Raw genomic sequence first — 22,659 nt, forward strand, 5'->3', positions numbered from 1 at the left:
ACAAACAACAACTGATGTACCATGGCAGAAAAATAATAGGCTTGATTTGTGACATTGAAAGCTTTACTATGAAAATGTTAAGAGTAGACTAGGATTAGACAGTCGACGGAGGCTCCAAGAGAGGGTGGAAATTAATGCTTTTAGCACTGGAAATTGATTAATTTACCATGACTATCGGGCCGGCTTAGACCATAAATTCTCATAGTCTTTGTTCCTTGGTCACTTCTAGCATAATGGCCGGAACCGGACGGCAAGTAAGTAATGATTACTTGTCTTAATTCTATTTTTGAAAAGTATCCCTTCTCATGTTTTTTGTCTTTTATTTTTTCTTTCATCATACAAATGGTAAATTTTTGCCCAATTGTTTTTTTTGGGGTTAGAATTTGGCTGCAGGTAGAGCTTGAAAGATTCAAATTAATTAGTAACAACACATAGTATAAGTAAAATCGTTAATACCCCCAAAATTAAAAATCCACTTTGTTAATACCCCAAAATTAGCATCTCCTGTTGTCGCTTCCCTTGCATCAATCTCTAGATCATTTTGTTGTGACAATACGGCATCATTAAAACCATACCGATCACTAACAAGAAGAAGAAAATTAATTTTTAATAATATGTGTACTGTCAATATATATAAGATTTACTCTAAAAATATATATATAATAATACGATTATGTTCTCTTACTTATGACTAATAAATATGCTGATGAAGACTGCAGATTGGTTTTGGTATATCTGAATAAATTAGAATAACTACAAGGGCTAAGCTCATGTAGGAAATATATTAACTTCCAGGAGAATTCTTGCAGATCTACATTTGATAGTCAATTATTTCACTATAATTTTGATAAGTTGCTTGCGAGGTCTCCTCGAAGGCAAAAAAACTCCATTTGATCCAAAAACAGCTGCAGAAAATTCACCATTTGATTTGACATAACACTGCCGTAGGAATATAGTCTTGAGGTGCTGAAAAGTAACTTGCACGTTGCTTCCACTCGCTTTCCTTGTCAAGTCATTTTCCTTCATGCCTATCATAAAGTACCCAAGGGGATATATATGTTATAAACCTAAAAAAAAAAAACCTCAAACATAGACTATCACAATAAATTTGAGTAACATAACAAACAAGAATCTAAGATGTCAAAAAGTCTAGATTCTTGATGTTATATCCAAGCCAAGATAATTATTTATTTGAATTTTGTCTACAACAAAAAAAAAAAAAAATTCCAAGGGTTGTGCTATTTTTCAAAAGTTGAGGTAAGTAGTAGATTATTCAACGCATTCAGAACATAGACAAAAATCTTCAAAGGATTTGGATTCAAGCAGCTGAACCTGAAGGATTCTGGAACCTTGAAATCAAGGCAAGAAGAAGCATTTAAGATCTAATTAGTCCAAATACTTAATAGGCCAAATTGGCTCTGCATAATTGCTCTGTGTAGTAAAGTGATTAAAGTCCACATTTTAAAGGAGGCAAATTGAAATGAACCTAAAGGAATGAATGGTCAAGGCAAGAAGAGGAGAGAGATCAAAAGCTTACCAAAATGCAAGAAGAGGAAGATGGTGTGCAAGTACTGCAAAAACTGGTCTTCTGGAGTTGCCTTTTAACCTCATTATGCTTCTTTCTCTCCCACCTGAATCTTGAGCCAATGAAGAGTGAGGCATCAATAGCTGATGGTAGATTCAATTGCTTGGCACCACCCTCTAAGCATTTAGGATTCTCCACTGATAATGCAGCATTCCAAGAGATTGTCAAGGTCTTCCCCAAGTGCAGAACAAGATTCAGCTTCTTTAGATTCGGATTGTTGCTGCAATTCAAATTTGTCAAACCATAGCAACCTATCAGAGTTAAATCTTCAAGTGATGGACAGCCCAGTAAGATCTTCTCCATCATGTTATCATTCAACTCAATATCCTTCAAGGACAAGATCTTGACCGATTTCAAACTAATCTCCCCCTGCAATTCGATATTGCAAGCGGCCAACCTTAGTTCCATCAAGTGATCATTTCTGAAAACAACATCAGGGACAGAGTAATCTTCAACGAGCTCAATGAAACCACACCCCAGTAAATCAAGATCAAGAACTTTCACTTTCTTGCTTACTGCAAAACGAACCAGCGAATCGATTTCATTAGCAGTACTTTTCAGCCATTGATCTTCAAGAATACTGTCATAACCCTTGTGGAAAGCGAACTTTAGACGCAGTTTCTCCAGGGTTCTGCTCTCATTGAATTTCACTCCTTGATGGATCAAGTTCATGAGCTTTTGATTGCAATAAGGACCGTTGTAGCAGGAATGGTTCAGGCACTGATCAAAATCAAGAATTCGAATACTGCGCCACAGGTTTCCAAATCTTCGAATCAGGACCGTCTTTACAGCATCCTCTAACGGTAGAAAGGAAAGTATATGCAGCAAAATCTCATCAGGCAAGCCACTGAACAAATCTTGCTGATCTTCTGATTTCTTCAGCTTCTCAAATCTACTACAAGTTGCAGTACCCTCATCTTCATCATCATTCTTGAAGTCCATTTTAGCAGCTTGGAAGAAGCTGAAATTAAAACAGGCAGAAGGGATCGAATTGCAAGAAACGTACATAGAATATCACACAAACACGACGATCAGGAGTGACTTGAAAAAGTACCCAACGGTTAAGAGTAAGACATCGATTTTAAGAAACAAAATTGGAGTGTTTGGACATTTGCAAACATTTTTAACCAAGTCGGAGGAACTGATTTGGGGCGGCTGCCAAGGCCACGAGACTAAAGGCTATAAGTCCATTTGGACGCTATTGCCAGCTCAAGATCCTATCAACATCGGAGAGGAAAGATATCCTGTCTCTGTCGGAAAAAGACAGAACAAGACTCAATTTGCATATACGTTTCTGCCCTCCGATAAATTTTGCCAAGCATGGACCGCCATTCACTACAAATTGCCTAAAGATAATCGAAAAATCATCACAAAGGAATTCGATTGGCTGGATGAGATGGCTTTCTTTTTCCTTTTTGTTTTCTTGGTCAAATTTGTCCCAGCATTGGTACCCCGACCTGACTAATAGATGAATTAAGCGGCAAAATCACAATAGTTAAATGATACATAAGAAAGTTCAATTTGTTAATAAAAACGTGTTTACTGAGTTGTACATTTTTAATTGTTAATAATAGCATGCATATACAGGAATTGTCAATGCTTTCTTTAATGATGCATTTTTATTGGATCGTTCTCTCTTCTTAGTTACGAACTGATTTCCACTTTGGTAATTAAGGAGGTTGACTTTTCTTAGTTTTTTTTTTCTATTGAGTGGGCCAAGACATTTTCCCAAAGAATAAATATCACAAATTGTGATTAAACTACTTAGAATTCGCTATATTGGCTTGTAAATAATTTATTTAGCCAAAACTGTCATTCAATTAATTGTAAATATATATTTTATAATCGAAAAGTATATGTTTCATTAGTTCAATGACCACAAAATGAAAGCTTTTATTAGTTGAGTGATAAAAAAAAATATATTACTTACTAGTTGAATGGTTATTTTGACTGAATAAAAAAGTTTAATGACAAAAAAATAAATGTTAAATAGTTCAGTAACTATTTTTGCTCTTTATTCTTTTCAAATCTAAGAAACTTTCACTTCAAATTTTTTTTCTTGATTAAGAGATTTAATAAAATTCTGCTGTCAATGGGAATTAGATCACTAATATCTAATACCATCTTGTTTTCGTTTCTCACACCTTTTTTTCTGGTGAATCCCTCTGTAAGGAAATAAGGAAGAGGTGGCCTCTTTAATTTATGGTAAATTATCTCTGTTTGTTTGCATAGGAGTGTTTTTCAAAAACTAGTTTTTCAAATATAATAAAAATTTTTTAAAAGTACTTTAAAAGGTAAACTAAAAATTAGTTTAATTTTTTTTAAAATTTTAAAAAATATCTCAAAATATATTTTAGAAACTCTTCTACTCTTAAATATCCTAAAATATTTTCTGAAAATATCCTAAAATATAATCTAAAAACTCTGTTACAGCAAAATTTTTCAAAAATACCTCCAAAAATAGCTAATCCAAACGGATGTTTCTGGGAACAACTAATAACACACACACACACAGATATATCCAGTTATTTATTTTTATTTTTCTTTGCACTAAAAATGATGGAAGGTGTATTTACATTCTAACTAGTACACCTTAAAGTAGGCTCTGTCGATTTTTTAATTAATTCATAATTGTCAAACAGTAGAAGGAGAATGCTGAAATTTATGAGTTTCTGGAATCTAAACAAAGAAGAAATAAAACTGGGAAAAATTAGAAGTAGCACCTTATTTTGTATACCTGGTGAGGGAAAAATGGAAAATGGGTAGTCCGATCCAAGGGAAGCTAAAAGTGGGAACCAGTTCGAATTGATGGCTGTAATTGAATGTGCTTTTATCGTTTTATAAATTCCAAGAGAGATAAACCTTTTCCAGAATCATGGGATCCATTATAATTGAGCTTTTGACATACATTAAGGTATACAATTCAAAGATTGCAATAATGTTGAGACAAACAACATAATATTAATAAACATTATATCCCCACAAAGAATAGAAAAGGTCCCAAATTCAAAGATTGCAATAATGTTGAGACAATCAACATAACATCAATAATCATTATATCCCACAAAGAATAGAAAGGATCCAAAATCTTCATGTGCTGATCATGATACATAATTCGTTGTCATTGTTATAAAACTTTGGATTAATCTTTTCTATATTGACAATGTTGTGCCCCATTTTTTTGAAAAATAATAATATATGTATATGGAAAAAGTGAATTTATTAAAAGATGAGGGTATTGAAAAAAATAAGTTTTTGATCTTAGAGGATAAATAAAGAAAAAAGGCCTAAAACCGGACTTAAAAAGTGCGACGATTTTGGCCCAAAATAATAGTCTAAAAAGGATTTTAAAGAAAAAATAAGAGTTGCCACTTGGTATTGAATTAAAATGTACCAAGTCATCCAAAATATGTTTTTAAATAAAAAAAAACCCTTTTTAGATGACTCTAAATCTTTGAAAACAAGATAAAAGAGTTCGAGAGTCACGGCTGAAAAAAGAGAAGACAAAGATTTGATAGAATCAAACTTAAGGCACCATTTCAACCTAACCAAGGTTAGTTGCAAGATTTAGTCTAAAATTTTCCTAATCTAACCTATAAAACTTATCGCATTTAGATGTTTCTACATGGATACAAATCTAAACCTAATAAATATCGAGAGAGTTGAAATATCTTTTTCAAAGTTTAATTGGTGCGAATCACATTAATTGTGATACTCAAAAATGATTTTTAGAAAAGGTTATGAATATACAAAAATGAGACTCAAAGAAAAGAATAATTATAATATATAAATATACGTGATCTAAAAGAGAGGAATGCAACATAATGGGTATAGGGATTAAGATTTGTGACTCAATTTTCCTTTTTATAGGGGCGATACGAGCGTGCTAAGGTTAAGAAGCCATACTCGTCCATTTTCCCATATTTGAAGGGTGACTTCCCTAACCCAATCAAGCAAATGAACTAACTTACTTTTAATTTCCTAAATAGAATACAAGTCTAAGTGTCATGTTTCGCATACACAGGGGTAAGAAAGATAATATATAGAGGGAATATTATGCAAGATGAGAAAAGACCCTAAAAATGAAAACATGTATGAAATGCGATGACCGTCACGCAAAAAATGTGATTCTATCGCGAGACGGCTTAAAGGATCTAGTATTGGACTAACCAATTTCTACAAGTCTTCATTAGCATTGGACTAATGAAAAATCGGGGAGAAAGACCACAACTAACGTTGGACTAGTGTGGTGATGTCATACATTTATTATAAAACAAATAAATTATATAAAACATAATTAAAGCAAATAAACACACAATGCGCATAGAACACATAACACATAAGCATAATTTCTAGATGCAAAACCCTAATGAAAGCGAATAAACACGTAAACACACAAGCAAATAAATGCAAATAAAAATCTAGCTATTACATTCGGTCCCTAATTACAATCTAAGGGGGGGAATTTTAAAAATAATAACCTACCTATTACATTTATCTAATTAAATACAATTTTAACAAAAATTAAAACCTATCTATTACATAGGCTAGCTAAATACATGTCTTGAACACCTATCTATTACAATTTAGCATTTTAATGCCTCTCAAATAATCATTAAAAATAAATTAAATTAAATGAAACTTAAAATGAATAAAAATGAATAATTAAAAGAAAAAGCACTCAAAACATGCAATTACACATAAAAATACATTGGAGCACATAAAAGAATTTGAAATAATAAAAGAGGTTACTTCCCTTGAAGTTGTGGTTAAATGGGGTGAAATTTGCCCTATTTATGCTCTAAAATCAACAAAATGGTCAAGACACCAATTTAATTAACAAATATTTTCTAAAAATAGAAATAACCATGAAATCTATCAATTAAACATTTAAATGAAATACAGTTAATAATTAAAGAAGAAAAGCAAGTTGTATTTAAGAAATCAAAACTATGAGGGATCTAATTGCAAAAATAAGAAAGTTTTTAGAATAAAATTATAATTATTACAAAAATTAGGGGTCAAAATAACATGAAAATAAAGATCAGAGATCAAATTACAATTAAATTAGGGACCTAATGGAAAGAAAACCAAGTATTTTAGGGCCATGATAAAATTATTTAAAAGTACAGGGACTGAAATACAATTTCATCACCAGATTGCTTGATAAAAAGGCCATTGGGCCATTTTGTTTCTCCTTGGGCCAAAAAATATTTAGCCCAACAAAAGCCCTAAGGAAAAGGGTGGGCTGGCCTTCCAGTTTTACCCAACAAGACCCAAGCATAAGGTTGAAATTTAACCTCTTGACCCAATGCCAAGCCCAAAGGAAAAATAAAACAACAACCCAATTAGAATATGCCTTCACCCAATAAACCATTAAAACCACTAAAAAATATTAAGCTTTATTCATGGCTTAAAATCTGAAAATAGGTTGCTGGAAAACACATTTAAAAACTTTCCCGTAGTCCTACATCGATTCTAAAGGGTTTGGGTAGTTAGGTTCTCAGGTTTGCTCCAAGAGTTGTCGGCTTTTGAGATTAAATCTGGGATTAGGTTTAATTAACTAACTTTAAAAGTCTGATAAAAAAAGAAAACACATTTAAAATATTCGAAAGATGATTAAAATTTAAAAGGGGTCAAAATGGCTCATTTGCAGAAATTTGTGGGCCATAATGAAATTACAAAAATTGAGGGGTCAAAACGCAAAATTCCAGACTTCCATGCAGATTGATTCGAAGGAGCTGTCTTCCTTCTGCAACTATTTGGGTCTGAAACTTTAGCAACCCAGAAAGCATGCGGCAATCTAAACGAAACTCCAGTCCCAACTACTCATTAGATTAGCAAAAAACCATCATCCAAATGCAAGATTAACACACATGAAAGGGGAAATCTAGACTAGGGGAGGGGGAAGCTGCGAAGAGGAAGGGGAAAACAGCCAAAGTAGGAAAGAAAGAATAAGCAAATAAAAGCAAATTTCCTGCTCTTTTCCTTCTTTTTTTTTTTTTAATTTTATTTTTCTGTTTTCTCTCTTTAGGGCTGCGTTTTATCCCTTTTATAGGAACACAAACCTCCCTTCCACCCTAAAAGTAATGGTGTGGATTGAATTGCATTTTCATGGCATTTTTGAGCCATTAGATTGGCTATACTTCTAGATTTTTCTGATAGAGATCAAGGGAGTGAGGTGACAAAGGATTGGGGAACAAAAAAAAAAAAGAGTGGAATGGGTTCCAAATGCCAGCTGCAAAATTTGTACTGATACTCCATGGAGAAATTTGTACTGATACTCCATGGCTTCTTCGTACGAAGAAGAAGAAACCAGCGCACGCGCTTGTGGGCTTTTTTTTTTTAAGAAAAATCTGGTTTTAATCAAAAACTTTCTTTTTCTTTTCTGCCTTTTCTTTCCTTTTCTCTCTTTTCTAATTTTTAAAAAAATGAATTAAAATGATTTTTCTCAAGAAATAGAAATAAAACAAAAATAAATTAAAATAACTAAAATTTAACTAAAAATGAACAAAAATAACAATAAAATAAAGAAAAATAAAAATGATAAAATTCTGGTGTCTACAGAAGTGTATACACCGTCGGTTTTGAATGAATGATAATTATACAAAAATTGAATTTAAAATCTAATTTTTACACATGTATCATTGATTTAACGGTGATAATATATACACTATCAGTTAATTAATGTGCATAAGATTTACTCTAAAATTTTTTGGATTTAAATTTGTGAACGATAAGTGCCATAAAAGAACACAAAAAGTAGATCCAATTAATTTAGGCCTGTCATTTTGTTGTTCTCACCACATAGGAAACAAGCTTTGCCCATGCGTGTGACTATTGTGGAATTTGTGCCAAAATTGAAAGATATAGTAAATAACTGTGCATTTTTTGTTCAGCAAGTTGCCTTCTTGACCAATTACAAACTTTTGCTCATGCTTTAAAGAGTTTAAAAACTTCATTCTTTCCCAAATTGAGCTAATGCTCAAAGTTTGATTTTAATTTGACGGAACAAGAAATCAAGTCTACCTTTTATACTCTAGACGGTTATAAGGGGACACTATGATTATGAATAGCAATTTGAGGCAGTGTAACCAGTCTTCTTCTTCTTCTTCTTCTTCATCTTTTTTTTTTTCTGGGGTGAGAAGGCAGTATACATGTGTGTCTATGTATATATGTATCTATATATATGTGTATATATATATGTATATATTTTAACTTTTTTTAAACGGACAGGAAGCAAGTTAAATGCTCCAAGGAAAAAAGGAATAAATATCAATGTTTTTAAAAAATATAAAATAAGAAAATTAAAAGGACTTCTGATTTACTTTAACATTTTACACTGAAAAGTATCTTTTTCTCCGAATTAAAATTTTTATCTACTTGCATATAATTTTTGGAGGGTATAATTGTCTTTTTAATTTTTGTATGCATGAGATCACCCAAAAATTGCATCCACGTTCATTTCGGTGCATGTTGTGCAGCTAAAATAACAATGTTGGATTCAATATAAGTTTTTCCAATTTGATTGTAACATTATTGACAAAAATTGAAAAGTCCAGGGGGGCAGACTGGTCCAATTGAACAATAAGTGGGCAAAATGAGATTAATTCACTTTCTGAGGGTGCATTTCTGAATTAACCTTTTTGTTATTTTTAGCCGTCTCCTCATTTCTTTCCTTTATCCTTCGTTCCCCCTTCATACAAATTCAACTCTTTTGTCCAAAATCAATCTGACATCATCATCACCATCATCATCTTCATCTTCATCATTCTTTCCATGGTCAAATTCAAATTCCACACAAAAGTCCCAATGAAATTGCCGTACAGATAAACTTCAATCGCGAGAAAATTGAGGAAACAGATAAAGGAAGAAAACGAGAAACCTAAGAAAATCGTAGATAGTAATTCAAAGCAGCTGGATGCAGAATATAATACAATCTTGCTGCTTCAATTGGCTGAAATCCTCATATTCCCCGCCCACATGGGCCACTGCTATAGGCGGCGTTTTTGTCATCGTCACACTTATTCTCTCCATTTACCTACTGTTCGAACACCTCTCCGCTTACAAACATCCGGAGGTCATTTTCTTCTTTTTTTTTTCCCTTTAATAAATTTTGTTTATGGTTATTTTTGTTAGTTGGAGAGAGGGGTTTTGCTGAATTTAGTTTTCTTTTTTTGGTGGAATTGATTTTGTTAATAGGAGCAAAAGTTTTTGATCGGAGTCATATTGATGGTGCCCTGCTATGCTGTTGAATCTGTAAGTTGATTTTCTTTTCCCGGGTTTAGTTATTTAGTCTGTCAAGTTGAAATGTTCTATGATTTTTTAGGAGATTTGGGATGTGGGTTGAGCTGTATTATCAGCTGCATTATGCTGTGATAGTGTCGGTTTCAGTTGGGTTTTGCTTTATGGTGTGGTTATTGTGTACAATTCAGTTGTTCTATGTTGTGGTTTCGTTTGTTGACGCTGCAAAGCTTGTTTGTTATTGCTTCATTCGATGGATCTTGGTTAAAGACTCAAATTTGTTATGGAGATGTTTGGTCTGCGTGGTGGTTCTCACGTTTGCTCTGAACTATTAAGTGATACGAGTGAGATGGAGCTTTTAATTGATTTAGCCGTGTAGAGAACATGTCTATGTGCATACATCTATCTTGCTGTGTCTAAAGGTTTGTCGTGGGAGAGATCAAAATCTAAAACCTTTGTTGACTAAAGGAGATGATAAATTAAGAGAGGGATAACAATAGATCTGAGCATGATTTAAGTGCAAGAGATTGCTACAGAGGTTATTGGGATTGTATATTACTGGTGATCAGTTATAATGGTGTCTTTTGTAGAGGACCTCAGTTGTCTGAATTGTAGAGTGAATGTAGCAGGTACATATGCTTCTCTTTGGCTTGTTTCTTTCAAATTTTCATTTCCAGCTATGACGAGATTCTGGAATCTGTATAAATGGTTAATCTTCCTAGCTATTAGTGAACCATAAGTATTGCAATAGCAGTTGCTCTACTAGTTTGTCTCTATCCACGTTGGATGATGCTAAGTTGCAATTAAAAGTCATGCCAAATAGTTACTTTTTACTTTGTGTTTATCAAGTTTGACGGGGAGCAACAATTTTTTTTTGCCTGCACTCTCATGCATTTTTTGTCCTACAAAGTTTTCTGGACAAGAGTTAGTTATCTGCAACAATTTCATTAATTACTACTAACTCTGGCTTTCTCTCAGTTCTTTTACTTTCAAACAAACCCAGAACAAAGTGATTTGGCTCTCCTTTTAGTATATTTCTCTCATGTGTTTTTTCATGTTTATTATGCTATTGATGCTATCTTTTCTAGTTAAGCGAGCTAATTTTATGTATAGATTCATATGGGATCTGTCTGTTTCTTTTCACAATAAACGTATTTTCATCTTGGAAGTACGAATTAATGAAATTATTTATGATCCCAAAGTTTTATCTTGACTATTTGCTGATATGTCCAGAAAATGATATTCACTGCTCTTACGTTTTATCGACTTTGGATATTGAATTGAAAAAGGGTAGTATTTTTTTTGGCTAATCTTGTATGTGTGAGAGAGAGAGAGAGAGAGAGAGAGAGAGAGACTGCTTATTTTCCTTTACATGCATAAAAGATGGAGAGAAAGGGAGAGAGATAGAGGAGGTTTAGGTAGTGGAGATCTTGGAAGCTATAAGGTGTGTGTATGACAGTGTGAAAGTGTCTGTCAGAGAGAGAGAGAGAGAGAGAGTTTGTGTGTGTCACTGGGAATGGGGAGGTATTGCTACTTAAATGAATGAGTAGTAATTATCAATATGTAAATTCAAGAATTAGTAATATAATGGTAAGGGCAAGGATAGGCTCACCACCTGTCAAATTTCAAATTGGAAGTTTTAAGCTTAAGCTCTAGTTGACTTGCTATTAGCGCCAGCTCAGCTCAATATGAAGCTTGAAGAAAATCGATTCAACCAAGTGATGTGGGATCCTTGATAAGAATTGAACTAAATGAAGGAGGGACTACTCCATAAAGTCATTTTTTTATTTCTATTAATTTGAAGCAGCTCTGGAGCTTTAAAGAATAAGAAAATTCCACTGTTGCTGAGCTTATTTTATGAACCATAATGAGCTGAATTCTTTTTGAAATTTTTTTTTTTAGTGGAGAGGAATTTAGGCCGATCTAGGTGACTAATATGTGTGATGGGGATGAACTTTAAGAAGAAGAAGAAGAAAAGAGGAAGCAACATTCTTGATGTCATAACTCTGCCACAGGAGAGTTAATATATAGGTATTTTTGGGGCAGAGTTTGGTCCTTCAAGAAAAAGTTGGAGGCAAGGTTCTGACAGCATGTGGCTGCCCCTAAGTGCAATTTCATTGCTAGCTGAGCTTACAAAATAATTAAAACCACGAGTGAGGGTTTTTTTTTTGTTGTTTTGTTTTGTGGGGGGGGGGGGTAAAACTACTCGTTTTTCAAGGAAAACATGGTTTCCAGGATGAGGAAATATTAGCACAGTGCTGCCTTTAGAGCACAAAGGATAACAATATCCTAGCAGCATTTGGTGCATCAAAGCATTTGCACAATTAATAAATCACCCTGACCCTAGAACCTATTTTAAGCAGCAAGATAAACCTACATATAAAATCTAGATAAGCTTCAGTTTGAAAATTTTGCAACCAACTTTCTTGTTTTCCTATAATACAATCCAATGTTTCCACTTTTATCTGTATCATTAAGTATTTGGGCAACTTTCTAATGAGCTGCCGACAAGCATCTGGGTCCTGCGCACCCCTATTAAGATTTCTCAGATTAACTGCTTATAACTGATTATTATGAGACTATTTATCTATACTTCATAAGCATTTACATCATAGCATAAGATAGCATTGAAAAGTTACTTCTTAGCTATATGAGAACAAATGTTATTGCTTAGTTAGTGTGCTTCTGAAAGAGTGTAGGTACTTATTTGCATGTGCATGTTTAAATATAATTAGGGTCATAAATAGTGTTCTTTTATTCCCTGAGTATCATGAGCTTTTCATCTCCCTCAGAATGAGTGGGAGCAAATCTTAGACAGCTAGAATTTTTCTAAAAGAAAATTATTATATTTATGGCTAGTTATTCAAACTTAAGTACTTTCAGGCCTTTTTACCATCTCAAGCCGAGGTACCTCCTCAGCTGTTTTGACTGTTTGTCATTATTTGTGCTTAAGTTCTGCTTTAGACTTCTTCTTACATCTGTTATGTGTACACCATTTACAGTTTGTGTCATTGTTGAATCCATCAATCAGTGTTGATGTTGAGATCCTTCGTGATGGCTATGAGTCCTTTGCAATGTATTGCTTTGGGAGATATCTCGTTGCCTGTTTAGGTATGAATTTGATATTTATACTTGTGTTGGTGCTGTTATCATGCAGATCATCCTACTTTAAGTTTCATCATAATAGCTATATTTTTCTTGTTATCCTTTATCTTATTTTGTTTATATCAAAATGTTTATTATCCCCACTAATATGAATAGCTGGCATGCGTAACTGTCCCCGAAAAAAGTTGAGTTTCTTTCTTTATTTATAGTAAAGGACTGATTGACAATATTAATTAAGCAAAAATTAATCTAATCTCTGTTTTTGAAAGTGGCTTATTCCATTTTCTTAATATTTTCCGATGAAGGTGGGGAGGACAGGACTATAGAGTTCATGGAGAGGGAGGGACGTGCAACTTCCAAAACACCCTTACTGGATCATGGCTCAGAAAGGGGAATAATACAGCATCACTTTCCTTTTAATCTTTTCATGAAGCCATGGAAATTGAGTCAATGGGTTTATCAAGTTATCAAGTTTGGAATTGTCCAATATGTAAGTTTGCTTCTCAGAATTGGATCTTTGATGTTTGTTGTCATAAAAATTATGATGTTCCTTTCTTAGTGGTTTTTTTTGCCCCTCTTGCAGATGCTTATAAAAGCATTTACTGCTATTCTGGCAGTAATTCTGGAAGCTTTTGGTGTTTATTGTGAGGGAGAGTTTAGATGGAACTGTGGGTAAGAAGTCAATATCTTGAACTGCATTGGTTTTGTCCTTAAGTATGACCTAACACAACATGTGATTAAAGTGATAACCAATTGTATGCTACAGCTAAATAAAATCAAACTAACCCAGGCAGAGATACACCTATGGAGATAGATTTTTGAATTAGCACACGAATGCCAACATACTCAATGCCAAGTCTGATAGCTTCTTTTGACAATTTTGAAATGCTTAATTTCTAGTGATTTTGGTTTTGAAAAATTCTGGTTGCGTCTGAATTTGGGGTTTCATAAATTTAAGGGGGCTTAATTTGGGATTTGAATTTTACACTTTGCCTCTGTTCTAGTTTTGGGCCTTAGGGCTGCAGAGTAAGTGCCGACAGCAGCAGGGAAGAAATTTTGGATAGAGTGAGATTTAGTTGTGTGGATAACCACATTTTCAAGTAGAAAATGATTTCCTTTACTCTTTGAGTGCTTTTGGTATGGTTTCAGTTTCCATAAGTTCTTCAGTCATTGGATGTTAGCTTATCATAAGTGGCTAAAAGTTATTCAATTGTTGATTTTGAGGAGATTGTTGTGGCTTCATTGAAACGTTAAAGATAATCAGTATTGGGGAAATGTAATTCACTTTTTTCAATTTTCTCCCTTTATATCCTGGTAGAATCATTCTCAAGTCTTGAAGTTGATTCTTCTTAAAGTCATTGTGTGATTACTCATGATGGCTCTGATTTTGTTTGCCTCATAATTCTTGTAGGTATCCCTACATGGCCGTGGTTTTAAATTTCAGTCAATCGTGGGCTTTGTATTGCTTAGTGCAATTTTACAGCATCACAAAGGTTGAATTAGCACACATTAAGCCATTAGCCAAGTTTCTGACATTTAAGTCAATTGTGTTCTTGACTTGGTGGCAAGGTATCTTTATTGCCCTTTTCTATGATCTTGGCCTGCTAAGAAGCCCTATAGCTCAAGCTTTGCAGTTCCAGTCAAGTGTTCAAGATTTTATAATATGCATTGAGGTAATATTCCATCTAATTAGTTTCTTCTTATATCAATTTGCCCAACTTTATTCTCATTTTAAAGTTTGAACATAATACTCATACTCATTGACATGATTGACGAAAAGTACTTGGGTAACACATGCATGTAATTTGTTTTAAATACTTATTTGGTATTTTGGGCTTAAAGTTCTCATGATTACCATCCTTATCTAGCCGAAATTGATGGCCAGAGTTATAGATTGTTGATAGGGTAATTGCTTGTCGTTGCTCACTTTTTCCATGGTCTAAAAATTTTTAGCAGGCGTAAGTATTGTGCATTGTAAAACTGGGAAAGAGGGGATGAAGTCAACTCCTAATGTAGCATAACTTGGAAATAACACACGAAATCATAATGGATGGCTTGTTCATTTCTTGTTTTTATGTCTCTGAGGGAAGAAGAGAAGATTATTTCTGGGCTTGGGACTTTTTTTCTTTTGGCCCCTGGTGGCTTCTTCGTTGGTGGAGCATGTCATGTCTAACTCATGGAGATGATGCCAGTTGCATGAATTCCTCCTTTAAGCCATGGGGGTCTACCAGATAGATACTGTTGCAATTTAGCATTTCCAAGCTAATCATTTTTGTGTTTTATCCATGTGATTATTGATAGAAATGTACTTTATAGAATTGCAAACTGACTTGTACCTCTTGGCTATAGGAATCAGAGTTTGCAGTTCAGTGTGGTCAGCTGATGGAAATAGGCTGTGATCAAGGAGATTTTTCTCCTTTCATTCTCTCTTTCTTCCTTTAAAATGAATGATAGAAAATCTTTGGAGCTAAATAATTGACATATGTGTCAAAGACAAATGGCCTCCTAAATTCATGTCAGACAAGCTCTTGAATTCATAGGAACATGAGCCTTTTCCTTTGTCAAGTCCTCGATCATAGAATTGCTGTCCATTGGGTGTTTTGTTAGCATAATAGCAGTTATGACAAACACATGTTTAGAAGTTCCACTTTACTTTTTGGGTCACTTGGTTTCAGTTTCTCGAAATGTCTGGAACTATAATTCTGATCTGATGATTTTTTTGGATTCAGATTTAAAATGTGATTTTTCGCTTCATGTTCACCCTTACCCATACTGTGTTGTGCATGACTACGCAATGCTGAAATTTTCAAGTAAATATGAAAGTTTAACAGGCCTTCGTATTTATCCAGCACAGATGGGCATCGCTTCTGTGGTTCATCTGTATGTGTTCCCTGCAAAGCCGTATGAGCTGATGGAAGACTATTTCCCTGGAAGTGTTTCAGTTCTTGGAGACTATATTGGTGAATATCCAGTTGATCCTGAAGAGGTTAGAGACAGTGAGCGTCCTACAAAATTGCGCCTTCCCCAACCTGAAGTTAATGTTAGAAGTGGAATGACCATCAAAGAAAGCGTTAAGGACGTTTTTGTTGGTGCTGGTGAATTTGTAAGTTTTTCTTCTCCATGGAACAGAGATAAGCTATTTTGGGTAGTTAGGGCTACCTTGGTGTTACCAAGACACTGATAAGTGATGTTCATAAGCTCTGTTTAAGGATAATCATCATCATGGTAGTAATCTCTTTCAGTAAAGCTGGGTTTAACAGAAGAATAGCCTGAAAACTCTTTATTTACTTTAGTCATCTCAGTCAGTGTCTGGCTATTCTTGCTTTTATTAATTTGCTTCATCTACTCTTTATATATTTTTAGGTTGGGGTAGGGTAAGATATCCCTTCGTTGTGTTTCATTTTCTGGATTTGGGGTTGTCTGGAAGATTGTGGGATTTGATCACATGTTAATGGAGGATTTTCGCTCATGGAGTTTTGTAGATCTTGAGGACCATAATGTACTTGAAAATGTTACTGCATTGAATGGAATATCAGATAACATAGAATTTCATTAGTGTTAGTATGTAGGACCCTGAATTAGTTGTTGCCTCACCAGCCCTTTGAACCTTAAGGAATTACTTTTTGTGGTCTCATTGAACCCATTTCTCAGATGGGAGAACATGTGTATTGGTCATTGTGCTGTGGTGCGGGTGGCTCTATGTTCATTTTAGTAATTGGCAACCATGCAAACTCTTATCTGTAAATGTGGATTTAAGCTTTCGAAGAAAGACTCTTTTACAAAAAGATTGTGCTACATGCTATTCTCTCATTGATGCTTGGTTAATTTTTTTTCCTGAACTTTTCTTTTTTTGTGTATGTCATTGTTTCCTTGCAGCATCTCTGCCTTTTATTTTGTTTTTTTTTTTATTTATTATTTTTCACTTGTTTGGACACCTTTGACCTTATTGTCCCTTTATGCATGTTGGACTAGCATCTTTCTTTGTTCATGTAAACATCTTTCATCAGTTCTAATTCTGGAATTTTAAGCTGTGATCTAGATTGTGAATGATGTGAAGTTTACTGTGACACAAGCTGTAGAGCCCATGGAGAAGGGAATTTCCCATATAAATAAGAAACTGCATAAGATCTCTCAGAACATGAAGAGGCATGAAAAAGAGAGGAGGACTAAGGACGACAGCTGTATTGATTCTCCATCTCGCAGAGTAATTCGTGGAATAGATGATCCCCTCTTAAATGGTAGTATGAGTGATACTGGGAGTGTTAGGAAGAAGAGGCACCGTCGAAAATCTGGATACACCAGTGCAGAAAGCGGTGGTGAGAGCAGCAGTGATCTTAGATATGGTGACTATCAGATCCGAGGCAGGAGGTGGGTTACCAAAGACTAATGTTGCACATGAACAGACAATTGTGTACAGGAGATCCCTCGGCGTGATCTTTTTTCTCCTTCAACGCGAGGACTGCTCTCTTCAAAGCATGTTTCTGCTGCAATGAAGTTCAAAGTTTTCATTTTGGAATTACATCAATGCTTGGGTTTTACTCGTATCATCCGATTGAAGTGGCATCCTGAAAGGGTGTATGGAGACACTTTGCCGTATGCATTACATCAAACTTAATAGGCGAAAAGATTGTACCATAGAGCTCTCTCTAAATTGGTTGCGAAGTTTCCAAACCGTATTAGGATGAATTTGCTCAACCAGTTTTTCGAACACCTCTCCTTAAATGCAAATCGATGTCTTCCTTAGGTTGTTGTACCACAGACTCGTTTAATTTTGATCAGTTGCTGAGTTTTTCATGGGCAGGGATGGATCAAGACAATCTAAAGCTGTGTGCGCAACTTTCCATCTCATGATTCTTTTCCATAGTTGCAGTTCTGACAAGAGGATTCTCCTCCACGACTTCAAATATTGCATCTTCTCAGGGCTGAGAATGAATGGTGCAGTCCAACGATGCAGGCAAGATTTGTAATTTTTTACTTCTAGTTGATTGTGATCGATCTGGATTTCAAAAAAGGCATAGCTTCTTTCGTTACTACTGCTAAATAAATGTCATGTGGGACGACCCTCCTTGTGTAAGATGATTTTATCACCTCTCAAAAGGGCTATCACTTTTCCTATCGAGCATGTTCTCATTTTATGTAATGTCAAATAGGTACCTAAAAAGTTATGTTTGGTGAGTCAAGTCTTTCTGTATTTTTAAACATAATAATCAAGTAGCACATCATCATGATTTTTCCTTTTTTAAGTTAACCTTGCTCGCACAGCATTGTTAATGAGAAGAATGACAGCTTAATTGTGTGTTCTTTGATGACAAACTATTGAACTTCCATCACCACTTCAACCACCAGACTCATTATAAAGTAGTGCAAAGTAAAATGGTACCAGCCTCCTCTCCCACTTCAAATAATCATAAATTTTGCAAGCTCAATGCCCAAATTTGTGAACTACTTGAGGTATGGGAATGAACTACAAAGCTTTGTGTTTTATAAGGTTTAATGTGAGAAACATAACTTTGTTGAGATATGCTAACTTTTCCTATAGATTCTATCATATTGAGTTTGATACCAAAATAATTTAGTTAGTAAAAGAATAAGTCTTACAATTAGGATATTTATTAACCAAAAATCTTATTGGTTTGTTAACAAATATTTTAGCTAAGGTTTGCTAGTAGAAGAAGATTATATTTTATTGAGATTTTTAGGATAATTCTTAGTTGGATATTTGGTTAGTTTATTTCATGTAATCACTATAAATAGTGAGTTGATGAATGAATAACATAATCTCATTTTTCAGTTTCATACAAGTCTTTTATAAATCATTTTTGCAACACTATGGTGTTGTTTCTTAATTTATGCCTCAAAAAACCAACAAACTCTCATGGAATCCTAGGAAAGATGAAAGTCAATGGGAGGAGGAGGGATTCTAGATGGTTATTAAAAGAGGAAAATGCATCTATGACTAAGATTTCTCAAAGGCTTTTTGCTCAACATATGAGAAAAGGGCAGGATAAAAGTCAAGGGACTTGGAACTAGAAGGACCTGTGTGTCACAATAATATGCTACATCAATTGTTTTGCTAGATAAATTTAGGATCAATTAAGTTGACTATTTGGAATACCAATTTTAAAGGGTATAGATAAGATTGATCCTCTCTCTATCTCCAATATTAGGGTCGTTATTTTGGAAATTTAACTTTTTTTTTTAACGAAAATATAATTGTTATGTCTCCTTGAGATGATGAATTTATACAAGTATCATTTAAATTCAAAACATTCCTTCATTAAATTGGCATCATAATTTGAAAAAGTTATTTTTTTAAATAATAAAATTAAAAGCAAGTGTTAAATTTGAAATGGTAACTCCTTGTAAACCAAAAATAAAAAAAAAAGGTAAAACGGTGATCAAAGATGCGGTTTTGTTTAGTCAGAGCCCAGAAGTTGATTTTCCTGAAAATCCATTTCACAAAACAACGTCGTTTCTTCTCATCCTGTAAATCTATAATTGACTTCCAAGTACAGTGCACGCTAAAAACGTACAAACTGCCGCGGTCAACGGATCCAGAGTCAAAGGGATGCCAGCCACAGCTCTGTAAATATCGTTCCCTAGTCTCCGAAGCCAGGCTAGCCAGCGGATCTCTCAAGATGGAAAACATTCCTCAAGAAATCTTGATCGAGATCCTTATTAGGCTTCCAGTCAAATCTCTAATCAGATTCATCTTAGTCTCCAAAACCTGGCAATGCCTCATCACAAGTCCCAATTTCATCTTCACACACCTCAAAAAGATCCAGAGTCAGCCCAACAAAAATCATTCTCTTCTGCTCTGCAGGCACTATAGTCGAAATGACCAAACAGAGCATTACTCCTTGCACCCTGATAACGACGATTTTGTCCAAAAATCTTCCAAAATCAGATTTCCACTCAAGTCCAAGGTGGGTTGTTATCGAATTGTAGGCTGCTGCAATGGGTTGGTTTGTCTGTGTGATGATATGTTTGGTACGTTTCGCCTGAAACCCATAATTTTATGGAACCCTTCAGTACAGAAGTCGGTTGAGCTGCCTTTACCCAGTATTCAGCCCTATTGGGATCGTTCAAGAATATTTTTGCTTGGTTTTGGTTGTGATTTTCAGGGATTTGACTATAAAGTTGTGAGGATTGTGTATGATCGACTTTATGGCTTGTCTGTTGGGGTTGAGGTTTATTCACTTAGCACAAAAAGTTGGAAAGTTTTGGCTCATGGTCCTCAAACTTGTCCTAGGTATTACATCACCGACAAAAATCTCTCGCAGGCATTTGTCAACGGGGTTATGCATTGGCTTGCACATCGTAGGAAAGGAAGTTTGGGGAATTCAATAATGGGGTTTGATATGAAGGATGAAATTTTCATAGAGATCTTCTTACCGGAAGCTTTGGTGGATGAGCGTGCTGCAAATTTGTTTCTTATGAAACATGGTGGTTGTCTTGCTGTGATGAAGTACAACGGATATGAGAACAATTATAGCCTTTGGGTGATGAAGGAATATGGGAATGTGGAGTCGTGGAAGAGGCTGTATGATATTGGATTACTGGAAGGGATGGAGAATGTGATTGGATTCAGTAAAAACGGTCATCTTTTCGTGACAATGTTTGTGGATGAGATGTTTGTTAGTGATCCTGGAAGTGGAGTGCTGGTTTCATTTGACCTTGAGAGCAGAAAAATTAAGGATCTTGAAATTTTTGGGAAGCTTGGTTCGATTTATGTTGAGAATTTTGTGGAGAGCCTGGTCTTGCTTGAAGGATAAAGTGAATTGCAGATTGATGCTTCTACTTGCAAGGAAAAGAGAGGTGTGTGAAATGAAGAGTGGCTGTAAACAACAATAGTAGTGGAAAAAGTGGAGCAAATGACTGAACAGGCTAGGAAGATTTGATGAAATTATATCCGTTTTGGAGTGAGTTTTTATTGTAATTTTTGTTTGTGCTGTGTTTCTATTATCCAACTTTGGTAGTCTTTAAATGGAATGCTATTACCATGATTCTCATCATAGACTCGCTCGTTTATGTTCCGCTAGCCTGTTAATTTTAAAACGAACATAATGCTATAAGCTGTATTTATAATTATAACTTGGTGTTACTTCTCTGTTGTTTGGTGGTGATTCGTTGTTTTGTTGCTGCTAGTGCTCTAACCCTTTGAAATGATCTTTTGCTGTGTGCAACGTGCCCATTCGATGATGAAGGCCGCTAGTCATCTTCATCTTCTTTTGTTGTTGTGTGAGGTTCAATAACAGAGGGATACCAAATTATTCTTGATCCATGTCAAGATAGCTTTCTAAAGAACTATGTGCCTGCCCTTCAGACTGGAACTTCACTTTTAGCTTACGGACTTGCCTTCAGCTCAAGAATGTCTATTATATTCTTTGTTGTACATATGACTGGCCTTCAGCTTTTAACTCGACTTGGCTTGTTTGCAGCCCTAGACCGTGCCATTTCAAATAGAGAACTTTTGTTATTGTCCATCTTTCTCCAATTGAATTCCTTTTCTTTCTATTTATTTTGCCAGGTGAAAACATAAAGCAAATAATTACAGGGAAAATTTATATCAAGGGCGAGATTTTGAGCCGGGCATATGTAGCTTTTTCTGTCACTAAATTTTTCAAGAAACTCTACCAATGCTCCACTCTTTCTTGGGGGTCTTTCTAATTCTGAGCAGCTGCCCCATCTCTCAAACCTGAAAAATGGAATTGGAAACTACCTAGGACAACATTCCCGAAGAAATATTGACTGAAATCTTTATGAATGAAACAATCCCAGTCAAATCCCTAGTCAGATTCTCCTAGTCTCCAAATACTCACAAGTCCTAGTTTTATCTCGAGGCACCTCATTAGAAACCAAGGACTAATGTAGGGTCCTTCTCAGAAGGGTAGAAATAATGCCTAATTCTCAAAACAAGAGTCAAGCATTCATATTATCTCTTGGCAAACCCAAAAAAAAAAAAGGTACAGACGCAAATCTATTGCCCATTAATCTCAGATATTACTGGGTTCTGGATCCTAATGCTACACTTGATAGCAAGGGTGGAATTCAGAACCTGCTGCAGTGGGTCATGATCAAGCATAGACTAACTGGAATTAGGTGCAAAAGGGACACTCTGCTGTGTTCAATAAGAGGCCAAGATATCTAGGAGTTTGGTCAACAGACAAGTTACTGCAATTGGGACTGATAAAACTTCAAAATTAGAGGAACAAAAGTTGGACGTATATAATCCAGTTTTCACTCTGAAACAAACAAATTTAGTAAAAGGCATGTGGTTATTTTGGGACCATGGGTAACATAAGGTCAGATCCTCTGGAAGCAATCCAACAAAGGCACCGCCAGGAAATGAGTAGTGTAGCATAACTTTCTGCTTACTGTATGTTGGAAGTTTTATAAGAACGTAAAAAATGACGAACTTAAGGAATCAGCTCATGCATTTTCCCATGATTTTTCTGCATTCTTTGTCTCACAAAAATTGTAAACTTTTATGGGGCGATCTATTTAAGTACAAAATAATTTCAATAATTACCGTTAACTACTTGTTCCTCACAATTTTTGCTTGTCAAACATGCACGTGAATAATAATAATAATACGGGTTAAATGTAAAAAAACCCCCCACAAACTATATATCTAATCGTAGTTCACCCCCTAATAGGCATTTTACTCCATTGAATTATATGTTTGGACAACACACCCATTTTTTTCTTTTTTCTCTATTCTT

The 22,659-nt window shown here is 34.8% G+C and overlaps 3 protein-coding genes across 4 annotated transcripts; 2 read left to right on the forward strand and 1 right to left on the reverse strand.

Annotated features, from left to right (window-relative positions):
- Positions 1–744: 744 nt before the first annotated feature.
- LOC113688852 (F-box/LRR-repeat protein 25) lies at positions 745–2,752 on the reverse strand. Its single transcript, XM_027206662.2, has 2 exons — positions 1,538–2,752; positions 745–1,028 (listed from the first exon to the last, which is right to left on the reverse strand). Exons 1-2 carry the CDS (start codon positions 2,591–2,593, stop codon positions 1,023–1,025), a joined length of 1,062 nt encoding a protein of 353 aa, XP_027062463.1. The 5' UTR covers positions 2,594–2,752; the 3' UTR covers positions 745–1,022.
- A 6,509-nt stretch (positions 2,753–9,261) lies between these two features.
- LOC113690556 (protein LAZ1) lies at positions 9,262–20,949 on the forward strand. 2 transcript variants are annotated; one of them, XM_027208519.2, is made up of 8 exons: positions 9,262–9,665; positions 9,788–9,844; positions 12,832–12,940; positions 13,240–13,424; positions 13,518–13,606; positions 14,346–14,607; positions 15,789–16,037; positions 16,974–20,949. In XM_027208519.2, the coding sequence occupies exons 1-8, from the start codon at positions 9,507–9,509 to the stop codon at positions 17,319–17,321; spliced, it is 1,458 nt and encodes a 485-aa protein (XP_027064320.1). In that variant the 5' UTR covers positions 9,262–9,506; the 3' UTR covers positions 17,322–20,949. The 2 variants fall into 2 exon arrangements, with proteins under 2 accessions (XP_027064320.1, XP_071907052.1); XM_072050951.1 differs by lacking the exon at positions 16,974–20,949 and having other exon boundaries at positions 15,784–15,947.
- On the forward strand, positions 19,339–20,709 carry LOC113690557 (F-box protein At3g07870-like). Its single transcript, XM_027208520.2, has one exon. It carries the CDS (start codon positions 19,339–19,341, stop codon positions 20,707–20,709), a length of 1,371 nt encoding a protein of 456 aa, XP_027064321.1.
- Positions 20,950–22,659: the final 1,710 nt, after the last annotated feature.

Source organism: Coffea arabica, chromosome 5c, assembly GCF_036785885.1.
Source record: "Coffea arabica cultivar ET-39 chromosome 5c, Coffea Arabica ET-39 HiFi, whole genome shotgun sequence".
In the NCBI taxonomy this organism is placed as follows: domain Eukaryota; kingdom Viridiplantae; phylum Streptophyta; class Magnoliopsida; order Gentianales; family Rubiaceae; genus Coffea; species Coffea arabica.

Excerpts from the sequence above, each read along its gene's own strand:
- LOC113688852 (XM_027206662.2), bottom strand. The coding sequence starts at position 2,593 with ATGTACGTTTCTTGCAATTCGATCCCTTCTGCCTGTTTTAATTTCAGC.
- LOC113690557 (XM_027208520.2), top strand. The coding sequence starts at position 19,339 with ATGCGGTTTTGTTTAGTCAGAGCCCAGAAGTTGATTTTCCTGAAAATC.
- LOC113690556 (XM_027208519.2), top strand. The coding sequence starts at position 9,507 with ATGCAGAATATAATACAATCTTGCTGCTTCAATTGGCTGAAATCCTCA. Across the intron at positions 9,845-12,831 it reads CCTGCTATGCTGTTGAATCT|TTTGTGTCATTGTTGAATCC; the intron begins GTAAGTTGATTT and ends CACCATTTACAG. Across the intron at positions 13,607-14,345 it reads GAGTTTAGATGGAACTGTGG|GTATCCCTACATGGCCGTGG; the intron begins GTAAGAAGTCAA and ends TAATTCTTGTAG.